Raw genomic sequence first — 26,297 nt, forward strand, 5'->3', positions numbered from 1 at the left:
TCACAAGAGTGAGGCTTCAGCATGTTTAGCGTAAAAAAGTACAGTAAAGACCCCAGGAATGCCAATAAATGCTTTCAGGTACAGAACTACATGCGTCTATAAACGACTCACGTTTCACCCCAATTCGCCACATATTATTACGCCAGGCGACGTTTTCCCAACTCGTTGTGATTGACGACCTTGATGACTTTCTTCCGCCTGGAGAAATCATCCCTGAGAATTATTTCCAGAATTCCTTAGATGGACGTCCTCCACTATGAAGTGCCAAAGTTGAGGTAATGTTCAAGGTCACGGAAAGCAATGGTAGGGGTGCTGGAGGATACTGAGACTTCAGAATAGGATGACCGGTGGCTGGCATATCAGAATTACAGTGTACATTGAAACAGGGTGGAATCATTAACGTCACTGTCGGGGCGGAGTCCGGTGTAAGTATTCCTTGAGCGACGTAGGATGGGAGGAAAACGAAAAAAACATCGAATTTGTTGGGCGGACAAACTGGTAGTGCACTAGTATTATAACAATCTTTCCCATTTCGGGTAGCTGGTGCATGGGATAATACTCCTTCTACGATTGTCCACTCTTCATCTAGAACTAAGTCCAACCACTCTAACAAACCGAAAATCCTGGGCCGACACCCAACAGATATTTAGCTTTACTCAGCTGATTGGTTCCCCTTCCGTCTTAAATCTCCACCAACCTCGGAACCTGGCCACTTGACCTGACAAAGCTTTTTTGCCAAAAGCGAATGGTTATCCAGCAATAAATCTACCCACTGTCACCAAACCTTTTCGAAAATAATTTCAAGACCCTTTTTGGTGCCTTTTGATGTGGGCTTTCGTACTGTCGAGCCTAATTCGCAGAGTCGAGAACTTGAAGAACGGTGATGCACACGCTTTTCGCTTGTGCCATTTAGGTTACCGGAAGCCGCCGGATTACAAAAACGAACATGACTTGGGAAGCTTGATCGAAAGCCTCGATCCCGGATATCAATCAGTAATTTTTGAAACAGTGTAAAAACATCTGAGCCTTTTTAAGTACTACCGCCTCATACCCTTCAGTTTCCACCCCACATACTTGCCTTTAGGAAGAGACTGTCCAGAATACTATTCACCGGCCCCCTGTTTCGCAAATACTGATGGTACAGAAGCCTTTGTTTTAATGCGCGATTAATGAAAATAATGTTGCTAGCATCGCATTCGATTGCTTCAATTATGCGTCACATTACAAACTTGTGACGGTCGCTTGATTTCCAAAACTCCGTTCATCCACAAGATACACGGCTCACTTCGATTACCTCAGGTTTCGTCCATAATGATTGAAAAAATTTTATTGACTGTGTACCATATGGGAACCTGAGTTTAAAATGTGTGAGACAAGCAATTGTAGTTCGAACAATGGCAGCGTAGAAAGTATTAACAGTGACTGTGCTACGGTGGGTTGTGATCAAAATAAAAGGGATGATGCAAGAACCCTTGGGAGAGATATATGTGACGAAAAATCAACTGCCGCCGCTTCGATCAAAAGCTCTGACTTCATAAAACACGAGACCAATTTTAGAAAAAACCACCCAAGTGATCATCGAAAATCTTGGGTGCTTCCATTGTTTCACGTTCCAACTAATGAACCAGGTGTGATGTGGACTGGTAATTTTCGAAGAACTCCTGTGATGACTTTTTCCCAATCCTGCATTCTTGGGAAATGCGATGCTGCGGAAAAACTCGGTCGATGTTATAACATGTCCTATCGATTGGTGCGCATGGAATCAAAGCTTATAAGAAATATCTTATCTGCACATGGATTTCAGGAGTCGGCAAACCATTTGGGAAAGTTCAATCTTCTTTGGACAGGTGGCCATTTGAGGCCCACCCAACTGAGAATTCTTTCCGATTTCCACAAAATAAATCACTTTCCTCGATCTTATGAAATAACGAGAAAGGATAGATTGGCGAAAAACGTTCACAGAATGCAGAGACTTAAAGGGCTCCATCAGTTTGACATCCTTCCACCAAGCTTCATTCTTCCTGAGGAATTTCAGGAGCTCTGTTCCGCCTACGCACAGGATAAAGTACCCTACATTGTTAAACCAATGGCGTCTTCGAGAGGAAGAGGCATTTTTCTCATTTCTCATCCAGAAGAAATCCCATGTGACGAACCTGTCGTTGTTTCCAGATATATTAGTAATCCTTTTCTTCTCGATGGGTTTAAGTTTGACGTTCGGATTTACGCTGCAGTAACATCGTATGATCCCCTTGTTCTATATATATACGAAGAAGGTTTGGTCAGGTTTGCGACTGTTCGATATCAACCAGGATTTAAACATCTGCGAAGTCAATGCATGCATCTAACGAATTATAGCGTCAATAAGAAAAATTTCGAATTTGTACACAATGATGATGCAAACGTTGAGGACTATGGGAACAAGTGGTCACTCGGAGCACTACTGAGGTACGCTTGTGTGAATCTTATATATATCATATATATCATATAGATATTTTTCTCTGGACGAGTTGAACATGCTTCAACTAGGTCACCTGATAGATGTTTTAGCGGTTCTATTTAGCAATTTTTTAAGTTTAGGTTGCCTGAGATTGCTGTTATAATTCCACCGCTTTTGGGATAATGTGCCTTGTCGGCACTGCTTCAAACTATGTTTCACTTTCAACTTGAGGAATTTTGATGACCACTGATACTTCTCCTGTCGTATCAGCAACAGTCTACACATCAGGGATAATGAGCATTTTTACTTCTTCCTCACAGGTGGCACAGCAGTGTACGTAACTTTCGATGTAGTATAAATTCTCGGGGTGATTATACGTTGTTGAAGAGAGGTCATTGATGTAGATCTCAGAACGCTTTTATGGGATGACTGACTGCCGAAGGCGCTTACTTGTTTTACACAGTGATAACTAAAATTAATATGCGTGTATTTAGCCAGGCTACAATTTTGCTCGCATACCGTGACCATTTTTTTAGATTCTAAAAGAAACTTTCCAAATTAACATAACAGATAAACCTCCTGAGAATTAGAGATGGTTTTATGGGGCTTATACCCAACGAGAATCTACTTCTTGAAGCATCTACTAAACATAATGGAGTATAAACTATTTTTATGGCTAACTAGTGGATTTCCACAAGCATAAAATAAAGTTGGCTGTAAAGCAAGTGCTACAAACCCGGGAAGACCATCTTGTACCTTTTTAGTTGCCCTTTTTGTATTTGGCATAAACTTTATATTTAACCTACATTCGTTTTTCAACTGGGCGTGGAATAACCTTGAGAATTTTTGGATGGCGTGTGTGAGCAGTTTTATTGGGCATGTAGAGAACCTTAGTTCACCATTCTGTCCCGAGTGGTTCAGACCACATCGCGATGCGACACTTTTTGTACACCATCGATGTAGTAAGCTTTACTGGAGGATACTTTTTCAGCAGTCTCTTCTGCCAGGTTAACCAATGGATAGTGTTATGACAAAGAGTCTTCTGTTCTTTTAGGTTGAGGGTTGGAACAAATGTAGCACTTCAGTCCTTAAAAATGATATCTTCAATCCACTAGTATGTGGCCAGAATTTTGCTAAGGATGGCGCTCGTCCTACTATCTAGATTTGGAAGCGTTGTCAGTATCTCAGTTCGCATAGTATCACAAACGTTACGGTCAAAAATGTTTTGGTGTTACATTGTTCGTCGTGCGATGACATCATCCAGGTAATTTTCTTTGCTGCACACATCAAGGCGGATGAGTAGAAACTGTTGATGCCCCTCATCCTTCATTTTTGTTCCTTAACTCCCGTCCCGTTTCACTTGACAGTCACTGTTATGCTGATCACATATGTAAGCATTTCAGTCAGGCATCCACAAAACTGACTTCACATTTGCCGCTCTGTTTCTACCATTTAGGCTCCGCTAACCTGTTTCTTAATGCAGGTTTCAATGCAAACCCCCCTACTTAGATTGTTTGACGAACTGTCCTTGTGCTTTCTTTAGATGCTCTGTCGTTATGCGTTTTTTGCACCCATGTTACTCAAGCATAGTATTAAGTTTACGGAAGATTCCATATCAAGGCGCTACAGACCACAAACTACGATTGATTTGAAAACTTTCTAAGCAGATGGCACTGATTTTAGTATAGTTTTAAGTTCTCAAGCCACAGGGCGTTCGTAAACGGTCGCCTCTCTGCCCTGCAAAATCCTACTTTAATAATAAATTGCACAGGTCAACACATATTAAGCTCGTTGTTCACCGTGTCTACCTATGCGCTAATAGGCTGTGGCTTCGATTGATGCAAAAAACCTTTTACTGAAGGCTAACCGCCTCGTCTACTACAAAGTGCCTGTGATATTTTATTACACAGGTAGAATGTCTCAGATCATTAGGAGCACACTTTGGCTGTCTGTTCAGTCTGACCGCAATACACGATGATAGTGGGCTTGTACTGATCAGCAGCATTGAGTTTAAATCGGTGCTCTTGTGCTATCTAGTGATTCCTACCGCTAAACAATCTTGGAGTCAAGCTGTCCACATTGACATCATACGCCGTAAGCGAGGTTTATTCCATGACTGACAATCGTTCTTACATACAAAGGTTGATTCAGATTACGCTCTCCTATGTACCTGTTCATTAGGCCTTGCAGGTAAACCCCTAGAAACGCGCTTCCAGCCCAAAAGAGAGAGGATTTGTGAACCATATGTGCATTACAATTGACCTGTCTGAATGATATTGACTGTAACTGGGATGACAAAACTATAGATACACGCGACGCCTAGAACTCTGCTAGTGGTGGTTCGAAGCACACATACGAGCGCCACTGAATTTCAAATGGATCATTCTCATTTCCTAATGCCGAGTGAAATTCAGCTGGCTGACCTATTAAACGTTGCCTGTGTTTGCACGGAGACTTGTGGTGGAACCGAAAAATGTATGAAAGCTGATTCAAGGTTAAAAGGACTTCCGCAAGCAACTCATTCGAAGATAACATTGAAAATCTAATGTAGAATAAAAGTCTTTTTTTGCTGAGTAGAACATTTTCAATAGCAGTTTGGTTGTTTCTGGGCCATTGCACTTGTGTGTTTCGTTTGACTGGCTTATTTTGAGCCATGGTGCATGATTTCAGATCCACTCGTTTGATGATCTACTTTCAGCTTCGATGCACTACGGAGTCGCTAGACTAGATGCGCTTCCGCAAGAATTGTTGCTCATCTGGGAGCAAGAACCTGTTTAAAAGAGCTGGGCGTCTGGGTATTTAGAAACAGCTTGCTTCAACCATAGGGGTAACCAGTCACAAAACGTCTACTTGGTTTCTTTGTATTGTGCCGTCTATCCTTGGCACGCGATATGCAATGCGGAGCACTAAGTTATATTTCAACCTGACATAAGATCGTATCATATCTTTACATTACGTCGACTGCCTTAGCCGTGTTCGTTATAACGACACCCAACAATCATGGTCTCCCTGGACTTTAAACAAACCTTCGGCTCCGTTAACCATAGGGGGATGTCCTAGGAGGATGTATTGATTCAAACTAAACTATGGCATAAAAGCTTGAAATTGGTTCACTTATTTTGGTCTCACGGCATTATGACTGTAACGGCTCAAGCTGGTGCACTGGTTAACAAAACGCAAGCAGCGTTCGCAAATTGCGTCATTTATGGCGTCAAAGCAGAATTTCGCTGAAGCTAAGAGGTTGAGTATAGGAGAGCGGTCTTACTCCACGGTCGCTTTCTCCCATTTGAGTACCTTAGGCATCTTGGCACGCTTGATCGCTAGTGTCTGCGTAGTTTAGCAAGAATAATCTGGCTGCGGGAAGTTTATGACGACGTGATGTTTAAACGACTTCTTCGTGGTGTATTGAGGTTTCTATAGTAACGGATGAAACTTATCACACTGAGGTGAGTGGCGGACGTATTACACGCCAGCGAACGGTGGCAGGCCACGACAGAGCAACGCGAAATGGAAGCGGCTACCGTCAAAATGAATGCTAGGGATCCCCATGTCTACCTGGTTGTCGCTCATGTGATCCTGCTTGTATGTACTTCTTCGTGCTAGTTCTGGTTAGACATGCATCTAGTGTCCATAAACGAGTCGATGAATGGATTCAGTTAGGAGGTCTTGACCCGTATACCTCGCTTTACTTTGAGTCTTTGAGAAGGAAAGGTTTGACGTGGTGGAAGAAGAATACGGGAACCATACGATACATTTTTGTTAAACTTTACATTGCGTTTTGTCTCTTCTATACTGAGCCAGAAAAGGCTAGTCAAATGACGTCACCAGCGTTTACGAAGTCAGGATATAGCCACTGGTAACTTGATTGCTTTTGAAGACCTGACTCCAAGGTTCCATCACCATCTCGCATTTTCTCTCAAAACGTCATGTTCCTTATTTCAACTTCGCTGAAATATCTGCATGGCTGTGGGGTGACACTTTTCTACACAAGTGTTGTTACGATGGTGATAGCGGTGATAGGTATGGGCCTGCTTGACTCAACAACTGCTAATGAGCCCATATACTTAGTTAACGTAGATGTCATGTGTTCTCAAGACATAAGTCATCTGGACGAGCCAAGGTAACCTGGCCGGTCGTGGTCAGAAGCTGTGAACAATCATGAACTACAAACAAGTTGTTGTATCAATTCGTTACACGCAAATCGCTTCACGAAGATCCTGATTTCCAGTTACCACGAGGGCTTGGCTACTGCCAGTTTGTCAAGTCTAGACAGAGGAAGGCAATTGGCAGAGGTAGGGTTTGAACCCCGGATCTTTTGGATAGTATATTCGCGCCACTACCACTGAAACATCTCGCCCAGGAAAATGTATCTGTGATTCTAAATGGAAAAGCCCCAGGTTACAGTGACCTATAGCTAAAACAAAGCATCGAATGAATCAATGGGTTGCGCAATCCAGATCACGTGGTTATCAAATAACCTAACATAGGATGAAATGATCCATATGATTAGCAGTGGCTTGCTAGTTATTCGTAGTATACCATTACCAGTGCTTAAGTGCCACGGAGAAAGAAGCCTTCAGAAGAAATGAAAACCAACACGAACAGTGGGAATCCACTGTGAGTGTTACCGCTAAAACAATTTCAAGTGCAAAGTGTTCCAAAACCCTGGTGGTAAACACATCTGGGCATATAGAGGAGAATGTCGGTAGCTCAGGTAGCGTAGATGGTCGTTGGCTTGTTCGCTGAGCTGGGCAATTTGGTTGCAAACGTTTCATCACCAATCGAGGTGACATCATCGGCGCTTTAAGAGCTGACGATGTGCTACTTGCATGTCCCATCAGTAGTATACGCCGATGAACTGGTAATTCCTACTTTAATTAACTCAGTATGTTAGACTTCTTTGTGAACCTTGTTGAAATCTTATACACACTAAACTACGGCATATTGTGCTGTGTCTCGCTTGTTGATTAACTCTTGATATAAGGTAGGAAATGACACACTCATTTGCACACGAATTCGATCTGCATAATAGACTCAAATGAATTCGGCTGAATATATCGTTTGTGACGACAGAAAACTAGGGGGCTGTTAATCCATTATTCGGTCCTCCTTGAGTGTTCCGGTTGCGATGTTGATCTCTTGCACGTAGAGGTGCGTAAATTGGATCCAGTTCGATGCACCGGTTGACTGAACCTGCCGCAGAGTACCATGCTTCCAGAAATTCTCTTCTCTCTCATCAGCATCGCAACTGAAACACTCAAGGAGGACCGAATAATGGATTAACAGCCCCCTAGTTTTCTGTCGTCACAAACGATATATTCAGCCGAATTCATTTGAGTCTATTATGCAGATCGAATTCGTGTGCAAATGAGTGTGTCATTTCCTACCTTATATCAAGAGTTAATCAACAAGCGAGACACAGCACAATATGCCGTAGTTTAGTGTGTATAAGATTTCAACAAGGTTCACAAAGAAGTCTAACATACTGAGTTAATTAAAGTAGGAATTACCAGTTCATCGGCGTATACTACTGATGGGACATGCAAGTAGCACATCGTCAGCTCTTAAAGCGCCATCCCCGTATGTCATGTACCGTGAAGTTTCCGTCCGTGTGAGCAATTTTTCTAATGGCTTTAAGTGTATTTGTACCTTCTCCTTATTGCGAAATACTCGCTTTATTATATGGCCAGAACAGTAGAGACAATTAATTTGACTGTCCTTATGTCTGGATGGTTTTTCCGTTGGCAACAGTGTTCAAAACACTACTGTGGTTTGGAAATGCTGTCCTGTAACTCATAAAAACTTTACCTAGTTGACGTTTGCGCAGATTTTAACATTTTCTGTCAATCGACTTGAGAGTGGTTGGTGCGGTCATGAACCGACTGCCTTGAGTTGGTGGGTCGGTAACGGTATTAAGTCTAGAACCATCAAGTAATTCAGATCGGTAACTGAGTCGAAACTTTTATTTCTACAAAAGTTCGAGATCTGCCAGACGGCGGAACAAAATGACCATTAGCAGAACTGAGAATACATTGGAATAACAGTCTTTTGATTTAGCTGCGTGAGAGTCTCTAGGTTCCAGAAATTACCGAAACACAAGGAATTCTTCCAATATGAATTTGAATCTCCAACGCCAAACTGAGATTTTGCCCTGCAGTAAGTGAAGCCAACCAATTCCGAAAAACCGAGAACAACTGTACTACTGTTTTATTTTTGTTGGGAAATCATTAGAAGTGCGCGTCTCACGGAAATCGATTTTTCTGTTCGTAGTTTCGACACAACAGTTTGGCAACCAGCAGCTGATCAGCAGTCTGATTGGCTCGCCTTGAGACAGAGGAAGGGTACTTTCAACGGATGTGTGAAACTTGCTTCTGAGTAGTTGTCACTCGATCGGCCAGTGAATACGCGACCACGTGATGTGGATTCTGTGATCGAAGGGTGAGTGGCACTATGTCCTGCCTAAGTGAGAACTAATCACCCGGCTGATCAGCCGCTCGTGACCAAACTGGCAGTAAGCCGATGAGTTCGAGACCTTCTGAGTTTCGTGAGATGCGCACTGTTGATTACTCCCAGTAGGTACGAAGCAGCTTTGCAGTGCTTCTCGGCTTTTCTGCATAAACTGGCTTTCATGACATGATGAAATCTCAACTGACAATTAAGAGATAAACAAGCTGTTATGGAGATAGTAACCAAGAATTTCATGTTCGCAAGCAACGACCACAAAAAACAAGCGTGACAGTTTTTTACTTGACGTGAGAAGTTGTCAGTAGCAGCTCCAGATAGTTTACTCAGTGCAGACTGACATTAAACAAATATTCTAAGCATCAGAAACAACATAATCAGTGCCTCGGTGGGGGTGGGTGGGTGTTGGAATCACTAACGCAGATCAAAAGATTCTGGCAGCTAAGTAGCAAACAACACTCCATACTAAGCCTTCTTGGGAGATGACTGCAGTTCTACCAGAAGGTTTATCCAGAGCCTCCTTGAGTTAACTCATCACCTTGGAAATACAACCACAAGTTCACGACTAGTGTTTGTGTTCTACTATACAATAGTGATCAGCTGTTCACCTGAATCAGTGCTGAACATCCGGGTCTACATTTTGCCAACGTCTTCGATCCTTGCCACAGTTTCAGTTCGAGACAAACAGGAAGGGGAAGAACTTTCGCAGACAGGATGTGGCCGAAGCAATACAAAGTTGAACCAGTAGGGGGTAGTTCTGGGAAGCGTACCACACGAGGACGTACAACGTGATTTCTGTCTTAGCGACCCCAGGTTTTTCATACTGCTTCAGTTCTTCATAAGCGTCACTTGCGTTGGTAACTTGTATCTCAACAGTCACCGCATATATGCCAGCTTTCTCAGTCTGGAACCATGTGTGCTGCACAGCGAACGTTCTGCGTCTACTGAGAAACTGATTGCACTGAAGAGCATATCAGTGTTTTTTCCTGGAAAGTTTCGTGTAAGTAATCACTTTGTATAATGCTGTGGTGTTGAAGCATCCGATTTTTAGAGCCTACCTTGAAAAGTTAGTGACTACGGTGCCCACCTTTGTGTTTTTAGGATAGGTAGGCCCTGATTTGAGGTCGATGCACTCGACATCAACTGTTGTAAGTCAAGAGACAACTTTTTACGGCCGGAGCATCTTGACGGATTAGACCAACCAGTTGAGTTGTATTTGGTTGGCAACCCATACACCAGCCTTTGGATAACGGGGTGAGGGCTGGCTTGATTTACACCGGATTGAAGATGAAACATAAATATGCCAGTTCACCTGCTTCGCAAATTTTTTCCCCGAATACTTGACAGTAGTAAACATCAAAACGCATGCTGGTTGTTGGGCTATCTGTGGAGGTATTAGTGCTCTAATTGTGATGTAATTAATTTGATTATCAGATGGTAAAACGAACTAACAAATATCTGTCTTACTAGAATGTGATGAATGCAATAGTTAGGTGCACTTGATGAAAACAGACACAGTGCGAAAAGTGCAATGAGCCAAAAAGTGACTTACTGATCGTTTGAAGACACTTGTTGAGAGTTCCTGAGTGAAGTTCCGGACGCGGGACGTGTCTTCTCTGCAGTATGGCTGCCACAGGTGTTCCGTGGGTAGCCGTGGAGACTTGTGGAGCTCGGTTGACTTCCTGTCCTGTGTGTGTGGTGTGTGTGTGTGTGTGTGTTGGGAGGCCGAGTTGCATGCCTATTTTTGGATGCAATGAGAAAAGAGAGGTGTCCCTTCGTGTTTGATGCTTGCACGAACATGAATACAGCTTAACCTGATGTGTTGAAGTTCATAAGCCTGGAGCGTTACGCAAGTGGTAGTGGATGATAATTTGTGGTGTATTTGTCGGCTCAGATTGCAAGTGGTTTGAGTGTTTGTGACGCGTGATCTCATGAGTGACCTCTACAAAGGACAGAAAATTAAGCACACACTGACTTTGTTCGTTGGTCAGTTTAAAGGCCACTGTACCCTTGATGATGCTGCGACTAGCCAGGAGGCCGAAACATGAAATTGACAAGAATACAGGAAAGTTTGCGGTTCTCAACTAGATACAAAGGTACTCATTGAATTTATGACACTCGTCTGGGATTTTTTAAGATTTACTGTGTCTTGACGTCCTCAAAACATTTGGGGAGATGGAAGTTCAAAAAACAGTTTCAATTAAGTGATCACGTAAATCAAGAACGTATACATCATCTGCGAATTACACCGCAAGCACATCATATAATCCATTCATCGCGCGAATGATCAAGAAATCATGCGATTACAAAATGACATAGATATGAGATAGTTTGTCGATTAACTTTAATTGTAGATAATGCCAAGAGTTATTTGGAACAGTTTGACGAAACTATGGTTACAGGTGGATTTGCGGATGAGTATAGACAGATTCATCTGGGGTTTACCTGTTGCTGTCAATGTACAAACAAGAGGTCTGAATCAATGTCAACATTTCGGGATCTGGGAACATCCGTTCAATAATGTAGGGTAAATATTGAATCTGAAGAAGGGGAAAACCTTTGAGAAATACACTCATTTGCAAATCAATTTGGTTTTCACGAGAGACGCAACTGAATCTCCCGTTATGATATCCTACAACTGAAAGCGCCGCACACAGGCCGCTTCATGTTTCAGTTGGCACGATATTCGAGATATCGCAGTATGTTTTCATGAAGAAAACTACTCACAAGGTTGCTGAAAACCCTTCGACAGCCCACGACCAGTTTCGCCCTTCTTGGGGCTCATCAGGTAGGCGCAGTCCTCGATTTTCCGTCAATCTTATGTTCTACTTGAACCCAAATAACACGAAATGGGTGACTCCCCTGGAACCCAGCTGGATCTCTCATTTATGATCTTTTCAAGCAACATAATGAATGAGGGATTCAGTTGGGTTCCAGCTGAGTCTCCCGCAAAGTCGAATTTGGTTGCAAACGAGTATTGTTTGTTTTCGCGCATCCCGTTCCACACGCGTCGCTCTTACGCGATTGGTGTGCGTAGCCAGTTGTAGCGACAGGCTAAATGAACATGCAGATTGGCTGATGTCCTGTTCGGTCTGAGTTGTCGATTTCACTAGTGTTCGTGTGTTCCCGTTTTCACCGTGATGCGCATACAAGCCGCCTATGCTGCTCGTATTGCGTAGTGTGCGATACCAAAGGCACAGCATCTAAAAGTGTCTCACACCTTACCTCTGAATGGTAAACATCAAAATCAGTGTAAAAGTTTAAATTGTGTCGCCATGAACCAGTGAAAAACATCTTGGTGGGCTCAAAACGGCGCCTAAAGTATGTTTTTGGTGGGAGGGGAAGAAAACCCCTGATCTCTGGTTGTTTCATTTCACCTGCTGCAGCGGAACGCAATCGGGTGGGCTGGAAATCCAGGGAGAGAAATTTTTGAAGGTAGTTTTCGTCAGTGGGGTTGACTGCTCTACACCTTGGGGATAAATATGCCTTAAAATTCTATTTTGATCTACATAGAGACTGATTGTCCATGCCAGTTCCTGTCTTTCTGTCAACAGATATCTCCGATCCGAAGGTGCGGATGTCACCGGACTGATGTTACGAATTGAAGATGTCATTGTGAAATCATTCCTGAGTGTTCTCAGCCCTATCCTTGCCACGTGCAATCTTTTTCCGGCGTGTCAATCCAAATGCTTTGAGCTCTATGGGTTCGACATAATCGTGGACGATAATTTCCGGCCATGGCTTTTGGAGGTAGGTCTGATCGTGTTCTCGCTGCTCCGTCACAGGCTTCTGCGTCCAGTCAGTGTACTAGTAGACACCTTTGGTTAAATTCATTTCGGTGTGAGCCTGGTCAGCTGCGATGAACTATTTACCAGTACAAGAGGGATATTTGCAAGCACTGCTAGACCGAACGGATTTCTTCTCAGTATCGAGCAGTGTACGTTTTTTCAGGTGCTTCCCCGCACCTCCGATCAGACAGTTCAATCGCATTGAGCCACTCATACAACTCGATTTAGAGCTCCTGAGTTGTTGGCTTGTAAGTAGGAAATCACAGAATGTTTGCTTCACTGACAATGATCAATGTAGGGGAAAGGGAGAGAGTGAGAAAGAATCACGCCCTCAAAACATCCGGGATGGTATAATATTTGTCCATCAAAAATACTGTCTGATATCCTATTTGTAGATAACTGAGAAATACAAGATGGAGAATTGATGAGCATTGAATCACGGAGATCGAGTGCACATGGCATGAACCAAAAGACACTCGGGCGTCTATTAGAATTGCAGACACCCTTCTTGCCAAACCAAGCTACCGAAGTGGTTTTTTGTCGAACTCCAGACTTGAAAAACCACAGTTCTGCCTAATGGATTATTAACTTCACAAGAGCACAAAAGAAATGCTGCAGTGATAGACCCTTCGCAGAGTGCTCACTTCTAGGGGGAAACTATGCAAAATTCTGGGTTCGTGAAGAAGTGAGTAAAACAAGGGAAGCCATTGTGTGACCTTCAACGGAGCCTCACAGTTCCGAGGCATAACCAGAAATTGCACTCCAGTCTTGGGCGGAACAAATACCCAAATCGACTCTACTTTGATATTCTTGTAAGTTCAAAGTAGGAAAACAGGTAGGTAAGAGCACGGACGTATTGAGTACACGCGGCCAAACAGACCCGCCCTGCAGCGGGTAAGCAAACAAATGAGTCATCTGTCCAGACATCCCACAAACAGTTCTCTGGTGTACGAAAGGATAGACACACAGGCTTGCCAACCAATCAGACACGCATCCAATCGACCACTACAATCACAAGTCAGAGCGGTGGTGGATCGATGAACGGACACGCACACGCGCACGCGCACTCTAAGACGTCGAAGCGGCCCCTACAGAACTGTATTAGTTATCTGGATGGGCACAAGGCGTTCAGCCTAGAAACGCACAACCAGAGGCTGGTTCACACACCTTTTCTGAATGACAACCCGCATGCCAACATAGGTCAGCGTCTGGGCGGGGCTTGATGAATCAGGTTTGGTGAATCATGTGTGGAACTACAATCTTATGCGTCTTAAGAAGCGCACTGTTAAACGTTTGAAGCGTCAACGAATTCAGGACACCGATCGCGCTGTAAATTCCACTGCAAATGTATTATCATTTTACTTTGCTCTCAGATGCCCGTGACTGCTTGTGATTCGTGCATTCGACATGCGCTGCTCTAACAGACAGCAACGTTTCGAGTATCGTTCACATGCATTCTCAATGATGGAAAGAAATTTTGTTTACAAACTGTCCGTACTTATGTATAAACGCCAAAGTAGTCTTTTTGTGAAAAAAAATTCTCGGGGGGCTGTAGAGGGCCGATACTTTATCGGTATCACCAGAGAAACTGCAAAGTTTCACCGCAATTTCCGGCTATATGTAGAAATTGGCTTTTTAGCCTCGATTCACCACTGTTTTCCCTCAGTCCCTGAGTTCGGTCTGAGTCTCTGACAGTCCTGCGGTAGTCCACTGATTGCACTGCTGTGTGTAATGTACTTGCAGTAGCGTGTGGGCGGATGGACAAAGCATTTCGCCTAAAAAACCCATCTGGCGCGGTCACCATCATCGACAATATAACATCAAGAGCCAGACATTGATATCCACTTTTCGTACGACAATAATTCATTCGAAAGCCTTATTGTGAAGAAGAGAACGAAAGTGGACGGGAAAGGGACTTGGTACTAACCTGTCACTGTCATTTTAAGATGCCTACACCGCCAGACCCTCTTTCAGGTAATCTGGATAGAAACTGACATGAGAAGGTTACTGACATTGATAACAGCCAGATCTTGTGGATTATTCACCCAGGCACACGCGGACCCTGTACTGGTAGGCGAGTCGCACCGACATCCACGCGACCTCTGGTGATCAACAAATGTTATCCGTACAGGTCATATTAATAAAGTACACACGTTTCGGGGACAAGGACAGCTCATTTGTACTATGGGGCATTCGACTCGAGACAATTAGAGAGACAGACAGACAGACAGACAGACAGACAGACAGACAGACAGACAGACAGACAGACAGACAGACAGAGAGAGAGAGAGAGAGAGAGAGAGGAAATGCATCGCCTCCAGAGAGCATTGCTTTGGTTGCGTTGATTTGGCAAGTGAAAAGTTGTGGCCAATGGAAGTTTTTTTTCAAAAAAAAAACTCAATTTAGCGAATGTACACTCATTTGCAAATTAATTTGTCTTTTCGGGAGACTCACCTAGAACCTAGCTGAATCTCTCGTTTGTGATGTTTCCAGGCAAGTGAATGTGCTTCACCAGGCCGATTCATGTTTCAGTCGCTACGATATTCGAGATATCGTGATTCATGTATATTCGTAATGCGTACTCCCACGACCGGTTTCGCCCTTCTTGGGACCCATAAGGTAGGCGCATTCCCCGAGTTCCCGTCAACCTTGTGTTCTACTTGAAACCAAATTACTCGAGATTAGCGAAATGCACCCACCTGCAAACTGGAAACACCTAGGTTACAGGTGTTTCTCGCAAAACCAGATTAGTTTGCAAATCAGTCTATTTCGCTAATTTCGTGCAATTTGGCTTCAAGTAGAACATAAGGTTGACGGAAACCCGGGGACTGCGCCCACTTGATGAGTTTCCCCAAAAAGGGTATAACCGGTCGTGAGCTGTCGACGAATTTTCAGCAACCTTTTGAGTAGGGAATGAATTACTATTACTTTTTCCCATACGGAATGACCATGAACTGATGATTTCATGGTTTCGAACTCCAACGCCCCACTTTCCGACCTACGTCAGGTAAACTTATCACCGTCTTTGGCTTGCGACACTCCGCTGGATTTCAAAGTGAAGTCCCATATGCTGACAGACTTGTTCAACTTGGTCGGTTTGGTTTGCCACGATCCTTCCAGGAAAACTCAGGGTGGAGTCAACAGCCTTCACATGACGGCCAAGGGCGAGGCCGCAGTCCCACCTCCGATGCCCACGTGCTTTCAGACCGCTGAAGAATATCTGAGAATGTATTCCAAAGACAATGCTGGTAAGCTCTAATTATTCCTGTTCTATTCTTGACTGTTTTCAGTCTGGATTAGTCTCACCGGAAGAAGACAGTGAAATGATACCTGTGAAGAAGCAAATGCCAACGAGTCTTGGATAGCCTTGAACAAGCAGTTCTGTAATGTGAGTCTTATTCCACCAGAAGTAGCAATGCGAAAGGTCGAGGACATCATCCAGCATCTCTTGCGTCGATTCTTTCGGACTCCTGTCTTGCAGAATGGTAGATTTAAGGAACTGAGTGACCAGTAACGTTCTCAATCACCAACACTTTGTTTATGGCCTCTTCGTCTTCACAGTTTCCACACTGATGTTGGAACTCTTTGAAGCATCGTTTCAACGGTCCTGTGCATTCAATACAGCAAAATTAAACGGATCAACGTCCTAGTTCCTTCAGATCATGTCATAAACAGGTGTTTTGTAACGTGAGGTTCCTAGATCATCATGCCTTGCTAGCATTTCGTCCCTCTTATTTTGAGGGTATCTACTACCGTGCAGGTTTTGCAGAATCCGAAAGTACATTTCACAGGAGGTCGATGTTTTTTAACCGTCCACTACCAGCAACCTTCGCTTGAGAAGTATGTTCTCCATCCAATCAATTTCAGTTTCCACTTTGTACCGAAATTTCATCTTCAAGGCATTCGCTTTTGTGATCCCACTCTCCACTATCTTCTGTGTGATATGCTGGAATCAGTTGTACATCCCCATCTTGTGTGAGCACCGAATCGAGGAAGAGGTACCATCGAGTACTTCGTATTCCACTGTTATTAGAACAAGAGAACCATTACAAGCTAACAGCTCGCTCATTCATCCTATTCAAATCCACATGTACACCGATTTCAGCATCCAGAACTTATGAACTCATAGATTGAAATCCACAACCTTGACTCATCTTGTCAATAGATCAAGAAATTTTTTATACTGTTCTTGGATTTGAATACTTGCATTCACACTATATTATCATGTATTTTTGGATAGTATGGTCACAAACATAAAAAGTGAATGCAAGAGATGAATGCGAAAGAGTAGCGGGAGAATATGAGAGAAAAGATAGAGGCGTCTCATTCGAACTCATGCCACCAACAGTTCCAGTCAGATGGGATGAATCTCAATGCATGTAAAAATTTTGGTATGGAAACACGCGTCTAATGACCAACAACCGAAGAAAGGACAAACAATGGTGAATGCTCTTCAAGACGCTGGCACAACCAGGACTCTCACATCAGGCACAAAGTGTCCGTCATACTGGGCCTGATGTGAGATTAAATGGCAAAAATGTACATTCAACGCCATGTGCCACGCATAAGTGTCATAAGTACGCAGAGAGCCCACAATGACAAGCAAACGTTCTACTCCTGTCCTAGCACAATCATTCCACGCCAGAAACAGGGAGCTCGGAACTCTGGTTCTGTTCTTTTGAAAGACAACTCCCCTGGCGGTTGCCGGAGTTGATCCGCAAACATTTGATATTCTGATGAACGTGTCAGGCTGGACACAACTGGACTGTCACTTTTGAACAAGCGATGTGATTTATTTACCCAACACCTTGAATACCTTGGTTATCTCGAGCGACTAGGCAGCCTCCCAGGGTTTCCCATTCAGTGGACGCCACGAACGACTGAAATCGGTTGTACAATTTTTGATCACTTGTAGGTGGTTGCTTTCGACGTGTTTAGGGGCGACAGGCTTGTTTCGCATGTTCAACGTTCGAAACTCTGCAGGACTACGGACATGTTCTGCTGATGAGCTCCAAGGACAGAGAGAGAAACTCGAGTCCAGTGTTGCATGCCTTGCTGAGGGTTCACAAAAATACATACGCCAGAACAGAATTAGAAATGTTCAGGTTGTCTGTATGTAATGTGAAAGTTCATTAGACTCTTTCTGTTCCAATTCACAATCTAACCATCATCATCGTCATCATCAAAGAAAGCAATATCAGTGTTGGCACTGATGCTTCACCGCCGTACAACCATATGGTTCGTCTATTTATATATATATATATATATATATATAGTTGTATTAAAAGCCCTACAGTTATGACGGGGTCAAGGGGACCCCATCCCGGAAGGCGTACAACACCAACAACACCCGAACCCTTCGTGATCTCTTTCAAACCTTTCTGCCAAGTCGTGTGCTGTCCAGCGCAGCGAGTTTTATCCGACAGAATCTTTGCACATCACTGAGAGACTCAAAGGGTGGGTTATAAACACATCATATTTGGTTGGTACTAACAGGATAGGCCAACTTTCCTCAGCATGAATGCAAAGTTTTTCAAGGATATATCCGTTTGAAATTCGAATTTAAAAGACGGTGACGCTGTGTATAACCCGTTGATTTTCAGGTTGGCGTTATGTTCACGATGTGTCACGTGCATGTAACGCGCCTTGTGCGGCTAAACTAATTTCGTAAAGAAAAATTGCACTTTTCATAAAGAAAACTACTCACAAGGTTGTTGAAAACTCTTAGCGGTTGTCGAAGAGTTTTCAGCGACCTTGTGAGTAGTTTCCCTTATGAAAATATATTGCGACTTTTCGAATAACGTGCCAACTGAAACATGAGGTGGTCTGTGTGCAGCACATTCAGTTGAAAGACATCATAAACGAGAGATTCACTTGAGTCTCCCGTGAAAACCAAATAAATTTCCTGGATGGGGACCCCGAGACGGGCTACACTAATGATTAGAGACATTGTCAGACATGGCCCAGTCGCGCTCGTGCATCCTAGCACCCTTCCCAAATCCCCATTTGACACTCCACCGACAGTGCTGTATTTACGCATCAATTATGTCAGCTCTAGTCTCCAATGCGCAGCTACCTATCCAACCTCCCCAAATCACCGGTGAACCAAACTGTGGCACCAATAACCACTGTAGGACAAGTACTCGGTTCTTACAGCTGACACTGATGATGATGATGGTGATGATGATGATGATCTGCAAATGAGTGTATATGTCGAGAGCTGAACTTCTCACCCACATGGAGAAGGCCCAGTTGGTTCTGTTAGTTTCCTCTGGTGCGACCGATGTGAGAGGGGATGGCGTGATCCAGCCCACATACTCAAATTTGACCACTTGTGGTCGATATTGGTAGTCAGGCCTCTGGGTCAACATCTGTCTCTGAAGGGTCCATTTCTTTTGTTATACAACTGCTCAGAAATGTTTTTCACAAACGGAAAATCTTACGGAAAATTGTAAGGTAATAGACCTAACAACGATGTTTGACAAATTCACGGTTTCTCAAATTACTTATATAGGCTTTCGGTCATTGTGAATGTCTATTAATGCCTTGAAATATTTTCAAAGCACGCGACTGATAAAACCTGATCATTGTTCCCTTTTTGTTTTAGGCAAGAAAGAAAGCATGAAACCTTGGGCATTTTTATCCCGACAAGCGCAGTCTTCCTCCCCTTCCGCGAGCCAAGTGGATCCTCAGCCAAATGGGCGGCCGGGCACTGTGATATCTCACTTGATCCCGGACGGTATGACATCAGATGAGGTGGATCTAATGCGTAGACTACAGGAAGAGGCGGCCAGAGCTGGAGGTTGGTTAAGGCTGGTGCCGAACGTTGGAGCCTGGGAACAGTACGCCAGTTTGTGGCCCACAGCAGAGCCTCACTTTTCGGGTGATAGGCGTATGAGTGGCAGTTCGTGTAGCATAAACAGCTCTGCCTCATGGAGCTTCAGTCGTCATGATCAGGAGTTAAACGGTGACAAGAGAAGGACAGGGAATTACTCGACCGTTTCTTCAGCATATTCGGCCGCATTTGCAGTATTCACACTGAACAACATTGTGCAATACGTGGCTGAGCAACAGGCAGGTGACAAAGCACGCGGTGTTCACCTTGAATCGGAAACATTTGCTCCCGGTGCTTCCAACGGTATTGAATTCCACCCCAATAGTTCCCTGATAGAAGTTGATTTGGAAACCTACTTGAGAAGTGTGAACGGAAAGGATCCAAAACAGTGCGTGACGAGCACATTTGTTACAACCGTACGCACTCCTAAGGCAACCTCCGTTTCTCGCCCAAAACCGTCTTTGCACAATATGTCACACGGACGTCTCCAACAGTACTTGAACCAAGCCGTCAAAATTTCAAAAAAATCGAATTCACTGGATGATCAGTGTCAACATGTGATATTCTGTTACACTCAAACCCTTGGTCGAATGCCATTTTTTCTGCGTAAACTGGGGGAACCTCCTTGCAGAATCCCCGGAGTTTATTTAGAACAACGGAAGAAGGACCTGCCGGTAAGGCGTTCTGGTTCGACCCAAAGAAAACCCACAAATAGTCAGCAGGCTGGAAATGTGTGTGAGCCGGTTGAAAATGCTGCAACAGTAAAGGTTTCCAATTCGTCGAGCACAACAAACTTGGTAAAGTCAAGCAAAAAACCTTCTAGACAGAAGAGTGCAAGAAATTGTCAAAACTCAGCGAACGCGGATGGTGCAACAAAACGAAAAACTGAACATCTGGGGCTTTCAGCCTGCGAGCTCTCAGCATTCGAGGCCAGACAAGCATTCTCAGTCTATCTGTCTCGAATAAAGGACCGATTGTCGCGAGAATGTGAGGAGGCTTCTATCGGCTTGCTAGGTGAAAAACGCTCTTTTCGGAATGAAATACGCGAAGTCGATATTCTCACGCGTTTTGTTCATCGTGCCGGCAGAATGTTATCAAACATGGCCATCAGAACTAGCCTCGGTGATAGAGGTGGTGAACTTTTGAGCCCTGAAACGGGTGGAAGTGAGCACCGTTTGCCTGAAATCCACCAAATCAAACGCAAACGGGAACTTGTCAACCTACTGAAGAAATTTATAGAGGCCTATCGTTGCGAAACATTGATGGTCACCTTCCCACACTCACAAGTTAGGAATTCACCGACAGATGTGCACCCAAATCGCTGCGAACTATTTCGCCAATTTCTAGATGAGGCCACGGAAAGCCAACTAGAAGAACTGCTTGTCAGGTATGCCGAACTGGGCAAATCCATCAGAGTACTTCTGGGAGACATGCATAGCCGCCGCAAACACACATCCACGGTGAAATCAGAACTGGAAGGGTCCGGCAGAACGGAATGTACAGCGGCGAATGTTTCCTCCGACAGTGGATTTGGGTCGCTTGCCGATAGCTGCATTAGAAGCGACAACATACGAGAGGTCGGAATCTCCAAGGCCGAATCAAGGACTCGGATACCGGAAATCTCTTGCCTCGAAGGAGACGGACCAAAGACGCCCGCCTTGGAACATTCGGGGTCCTTTCAGCAAAACGGCTGTCCAAAATCTGAAACGGCAAGGCAAAGCGCAGGCTGTTCACCCCAACCTAGTCCAGAATACAGTAAGCCACCTACCGAATCCGATGGGTCGCAGTCAAACGTTAAGTACTGTTGTATCGGTTTGGCGCGGAAGAACAAAAACGCCGGTATAAAAGGAGACAAAATTGAAGGAAATCCAGTCAAAGGCTATAACCCACAAGCTTATCAGGACCCCCCAGAAGGGTACTCGTGTACATTTGGTGCAGTACAGAAAACTGAAAACGCTTGCCAAACCCCCGGGGGAGGAATAATTCCCCGAGCAAGTCGAAAACGTAGCAGGGGCCGCCCACTCCACGCAACCGCCAGACCACCATATCGGCGTAGTCAACCCCTAGTTTTCTCGACTCGTTTAGCACCGTCAAAAATCGTGGCTCATAGTGGTGCGAACCGTTCAAGACCTGCAAGAATGAAAGTCTTTCGCAAGCCATGCAGAATGTACGGGATAAACAGTTACAAGTTGTACCAAACACCCTCGGCACACAACAGCTGTAATCATAATTCTGACGAACTTGAAAGCATTTTCCCCAATACAGAGACTTTACTACATCCAGTTAGCAGCTCAGGTCCTAATCCAGTTCAGAATTGGCCAAAACGATTTGAAGAGTGTCAGTCCATTGCTTCTACCCTACGAACACCTGGTTCTTCTGCCAACTCTCCGTCTGTTCCAAGGCTCTGGAACACATCTTCGTTCCACGCACAGAAGATGCGCCAAGCCGAACAATATTCCAAATTTCTTCATTCAGTTAACGAACAAAATAATACGAACGCCTCAGTCTACACCTGTGTCCAACATCCAAAAACGAATGGGACAAAAATATCTTGCCGAACCAAGAATCCACCTCGGATGATTTGCTGTAATTCCAGTCGTCAAATTCATCCCCTTTTTTGACAGTTCAAATTCACGGGAAAGTCTGTCTAACCAGAACGTAACCTGTTGTACATTCTTTGTCACTTTCTTGCAGAGCTTTGGACAAGCCTTCTGTTTAGATTCTAACTAAATTGGTCGGAACATCGTTGTACATAAATTTAACAATTCCGCATATCCTTGAATGATGATGGACGGACCTTAGGTTGCATTGACCAGCACCTTGTTTCATCAATCAAGGGCGGTTAGAGCACAGACGTCAAGATGGCGCGGTGATTAAAGAACGAACCTATTGAAAGGAACATCCATGGTCTGAGTCCTCAGCATCTCTATAGCTTTTGTCTAGGCTCAAGCAACTTGACAGTTTCTCAACCCTCCTGCTTTCTTGGGATGGGTACGGCGGCTAAGCATCTAGGAGTTCTTTTTAGTTGCAACTGAGTGGTAGATTTCAACTGATTGTAACGAATGCGCCTGCATCTCACCCCTCTTCGACTCCGAAGCTGACTTACTAACTCTAGTGATACTCCCAGGGTTCCGGTAGAAAGCCGTCGCAGGCATGCTATTATCAAAAGTCGAGCTTATGTTTATCTTACCGTCAATATCTGTCAGGGAGAGAGCGAAACTAACCGTGGCGTAACGGTTTGCACACCTCCATTGAGCTATACTGGGGAGTGTCTCCGTGACACTCACAGAGTCTCTCATACCAGGTCGGGCCGTGGCTAGAAGTCTGACGAAAACAGTCTCCTGGTCCTCCAGGTGGGAGGTTGGAACGTGTGGATTTTTAGAGGCGTAAATGTTAGATATCTAATCCTTGAGAACGGTGTAAACGTCACAAAAAAGTAAACTGGAAAAATGTTACGGTTCTGTCACGCAGCGAGCAGACAATATGATAATGCAGATTGTGGCAATACTCTATCCCCAGCTATGTTTCTTGATCCAGACTCAAAAGTAGATAACCGACTGAACAGATAAATTATCTGGTACTCACTATTGTCTGTGTTGGGCGATTTTTAGAAGCCGCACTCAAGTGCACTTCCTCTGGGAGCGTCCTCAACTATCTCGATGGGATTAAACGGGTTGCTCCACACCAAACGTTCTTTACCGTGTCAGGATTCCCATTTGGACATCCAACCACTCTACCGGTGAACGGCATTCATTCAGACAAATATTTTCACGCTCGGGCACTGTGTATGACGTCAGAGCGCGGATCAATCGATCGATGAAGAAAGTCAATAACTGCTTGCTTGTTCGAGCTATTCAGCACAGTCACATACGATTCTCAAGTGCAAAAGATATTCCACTGGCACACAAAGAAGGAAGCATGAGGGTGGAGATGCAGTCAGTTTGCTCAAGCCTACACAAGACCAGTCGAGATGCCGAGGTTGGGTTTGAACCAGGATCTTTCGGTCAGTGAGTCTGTGCCCTAATCACTGAACCACCTCAAGCTTAGAGATGGAAATGTCCACTCGGTCTAACTTAGTAGTTCAGAACTTCCAATATGCAACATGTCCACACATCATGCCATTAGTTCAAACTTCATAAATGGTCAAGAATGTGTCCTGCTGACATGCACTGATCTATCTCGAAAAAGTAGGCAAAAAGGGGAGCATATATGGCCAAAATCGTGTCGGCTCTCACTTCACATTGATGTTTGCATGAATGATTTTCTTTCAGTCCCATCCGAGGGGTAACCCGTTTTTGGACACAGAAGCACGGAGTTTCGTCTCCTGATTTCTGTCAAGTTGGAATTGATCAACTGAATCTGGATTCGAGCATCCACCGACTTTCATATTCTAACCGTAACTCGCTGCATTCGTGTCCGGGGTCTTGTATGCCGGAAAATCGAACAACACAAAATCCGGCATTGCGACTGAAGCCTATTCGGATAGGCTATAGAGCTGTGATTGTGGTTGCCTAAGTCACACTTCTTCCTTTTGGAATTTGTAATGGAGTAGCATGAGAAATCAGTCATTTTTGGTCTGAAGGTCAGCCTAAATAGCGACACCTCAACTTCCCGGGGCACCCCATAGTGGATATCTATAAGATAGGACCAGCGCAGCTGTGTGTCAAGGATTTTCCCAAGTCTTTCTCAATTTTGTGATAAAAAACCAGCGTTTTCCAGTGTGCCTAGCTCATGTGTGATTGATATGATCAGGTTCAGTGTGTCGATAGAAGAAGATGGCTGTGCTGACAGTGCCCTATTGCTCTCGTTTTTGTCCTCCCCTTGAGCAAGATGGTTTAGACATGTATTTTATCGAGACGCGGTGAATCGGGTAGCATTCCCATTCACTTGTCCTAAGTTTTGATGAACTGATTTCTCACGAGTGAGTGTGAACCTCTTAGCAGGAGCATATATTCCTCTAAGCGATGTAATGTGATTGGATGGTTCCCGGTGCAACAGTTCCTCATGTGATTGACCATGTGTGCTCACAGCTGCCTTAATCTGGCCTACAGACTGTGCAAAGTAGCTGCCATTCAGGACCACATCACTGGCTGACCACACCCTTTGGCTTCACTACCCGAATGATGGCGATTGTACTCATATTGTCTTGCCTTCGGTAAACTCAAGTTTTACCGAGTTTTACCGAAGTCGATTACAACCCTGAACCATCTCTCGGGGGTAAAACGAGAGCATTTGATCCCATCCATCTTCCAGTCTGCACGGCATTTCATGGGACACCTTTTCTGTGTGTCTGCACATAGGTTGTACTAACTCGTTGCGTTTCTTGGTCATTCATCCTAACTAGACGATCGTAAGGTGGCCGCTGCGTACTAGCCAACCCGGCAGCCCCCTTGCAGTGGAACCAGGCAAACTTGGTTCATCCATGCATAATGATACAATAAGGAATGACATGATTCTAGATAACATGCGCTGACGTGCATTCTTACGTGAAGAACAGGGCCATGAGGTAACGGAAACCAAATTCCATGTTAATTTGCGTACTTTATCGTTCTATAAGGCAATGTACATAATACTTTTGGGCATTTCCGGTCCTTCAAGTTGGAGTGCCTTGGCTTCACGTATGAGTAGTTGAAATGGCCTCAGTGTGTCCGTGTGAAATCAAGGTGAACCTGGAGTCCGGAGCTGAGTACATGCGAATCCACGCGTTTTGTGGGCAAATTGTTCCAGTCTCACTGCATTCAAAGGACTGACTCTCCGGACATCAACTGGAAGGACATGTAATTTACTCGCACCGCTGATGATGAAAAACGTCAGGTTTCAGTCGAACAGTCGATTGTTAAGACCGAATAGTTGGTGGCAACTTGTTAGACGATCGCCGGTGGAGTCTGGAAGTTTGGATCCCACTTTGGGTGGCGACAAGTGACCAGTTGACGGGTCGGATAGTGCGCCGGAATCCGCAGAGTTGGACATTTGTCTGGTTGCAAGCACGCAGGGATAATTGAACTGCGATCAGGCCAATGGCGCGTGATGACCTACTCAGTAAATCAGGAAGCGAAGTAACTCAATTCGCTCTATTGGCATCATCATCATCATCGGCAGCATGACATCAGCGTTCAACACCGATGCTTCACTGTCGTACAACCGTGATTTATTAGAAAGGCTTATTGTAAAGAACAGAGTAAAGGTGGATGTGGAAGGGACTTAGTGCTAGCTTATCACAATCATTCCGGGGTGCATATGTCGTTTGTTCCGTCCGGGAGCGTAGGCAACATAAATAGGATTTCTAGCCGGCTCAACTCATCTTCAGCTGCAAAAAAGCCCAACATTTGCCCTACAGCAGTTTTATCTGCCGCCCCTTCGTTTGCCACTGAACTTGGAAGGTAAAGTAGGTAGCTGTGCATTGTAGGCGGTAGCTGAAATAATCGGTGGAATATTCACTCAGAAGGTTGGGAGGGGAGCTACCCGCTGAAGGCAATAGCTTGGTTGAATGAACTTCGTTGAGCGCCCGACTTGGTTATGCCTGGCAATGCTTCTAGCCATTGAAGTTTCCCTTTTTGCATTCTCCATCCAGGGAGACGTCAGTGACCAGCGTAGTTGAATCTACTGATGATGGCTTCCATAATTCACTGTCAAGTCATTGCTTGAACACCGGTAGTCCGTTTCCACTCTTAGCGTGGTTGTGTAAAAAATGCTCTTCAAAGATTCCAGTTGACCGTCTTGTGCAGCATATAACCAAAATAGCGGAACCTGTGGAGTGTGATCAATTCATCTATCA

General features: G+C 44.4%; 2 protein-coding genes across 2 annotated transcripts; one reads left to right on the top strand and one right to left on the bottom strand.

The window, feature by feature from the left end:
• Positions 1-1,224: 1,224 nt before the first annotated feature.
• T265_08957 (hypothetical protein) lies at positions 1,225-22,271 on the top strand (the record flags this gene model as incomplete). The annotated part of the gene is made up of 4 exons (XM_009174900.1): positions 1,225-2,445; positions 12,454-12,649; positions 15,695-15,935; positions 19,295-22,271. 4 exons carry the CDS (start codon positions 1,364-1,366, stop codon positions 22,141-22,143), a joined length of 4,368 nt encoding a protein of 1,455 aa, XP_009173164.1.
• Positions 1,784-25,492, bottom strand: T265_08956 (hypothetical protein; the record flags this gene model as incomplete). The annotated part of the gene is made up of 4 exons (XM_009174899.1): positions 1,784-1,916; positions 11,345-11,439; positions 20,976-21,071; positions 25,427-25,492. 4 exons carry the CDS (start codon positions 25,490-25,492, stop codon positions 1,784-1,786), a joined length of 390 nt encoding a protein of 129 aa, XP_009173163.1.
• Positions 25,493-26,297: the final 805 nt, after the last annotated feature.

This window comes from Opisthorchis viverrini (genome assembly GCF_000715545.1).
Source record: "Opisthorchis viverrini unplaced genomic scaffold opera_v5_248, whole genome shotgun sequence".
Classification (NCBI taxonomy): domain Eukaryota; kingdom Metazoa; phylum Platyhelminthes; class Trematoda; order Opisthorchiida; family Opisthorchiidae; genus Opisthorchis; species Opisthorchis viverrini.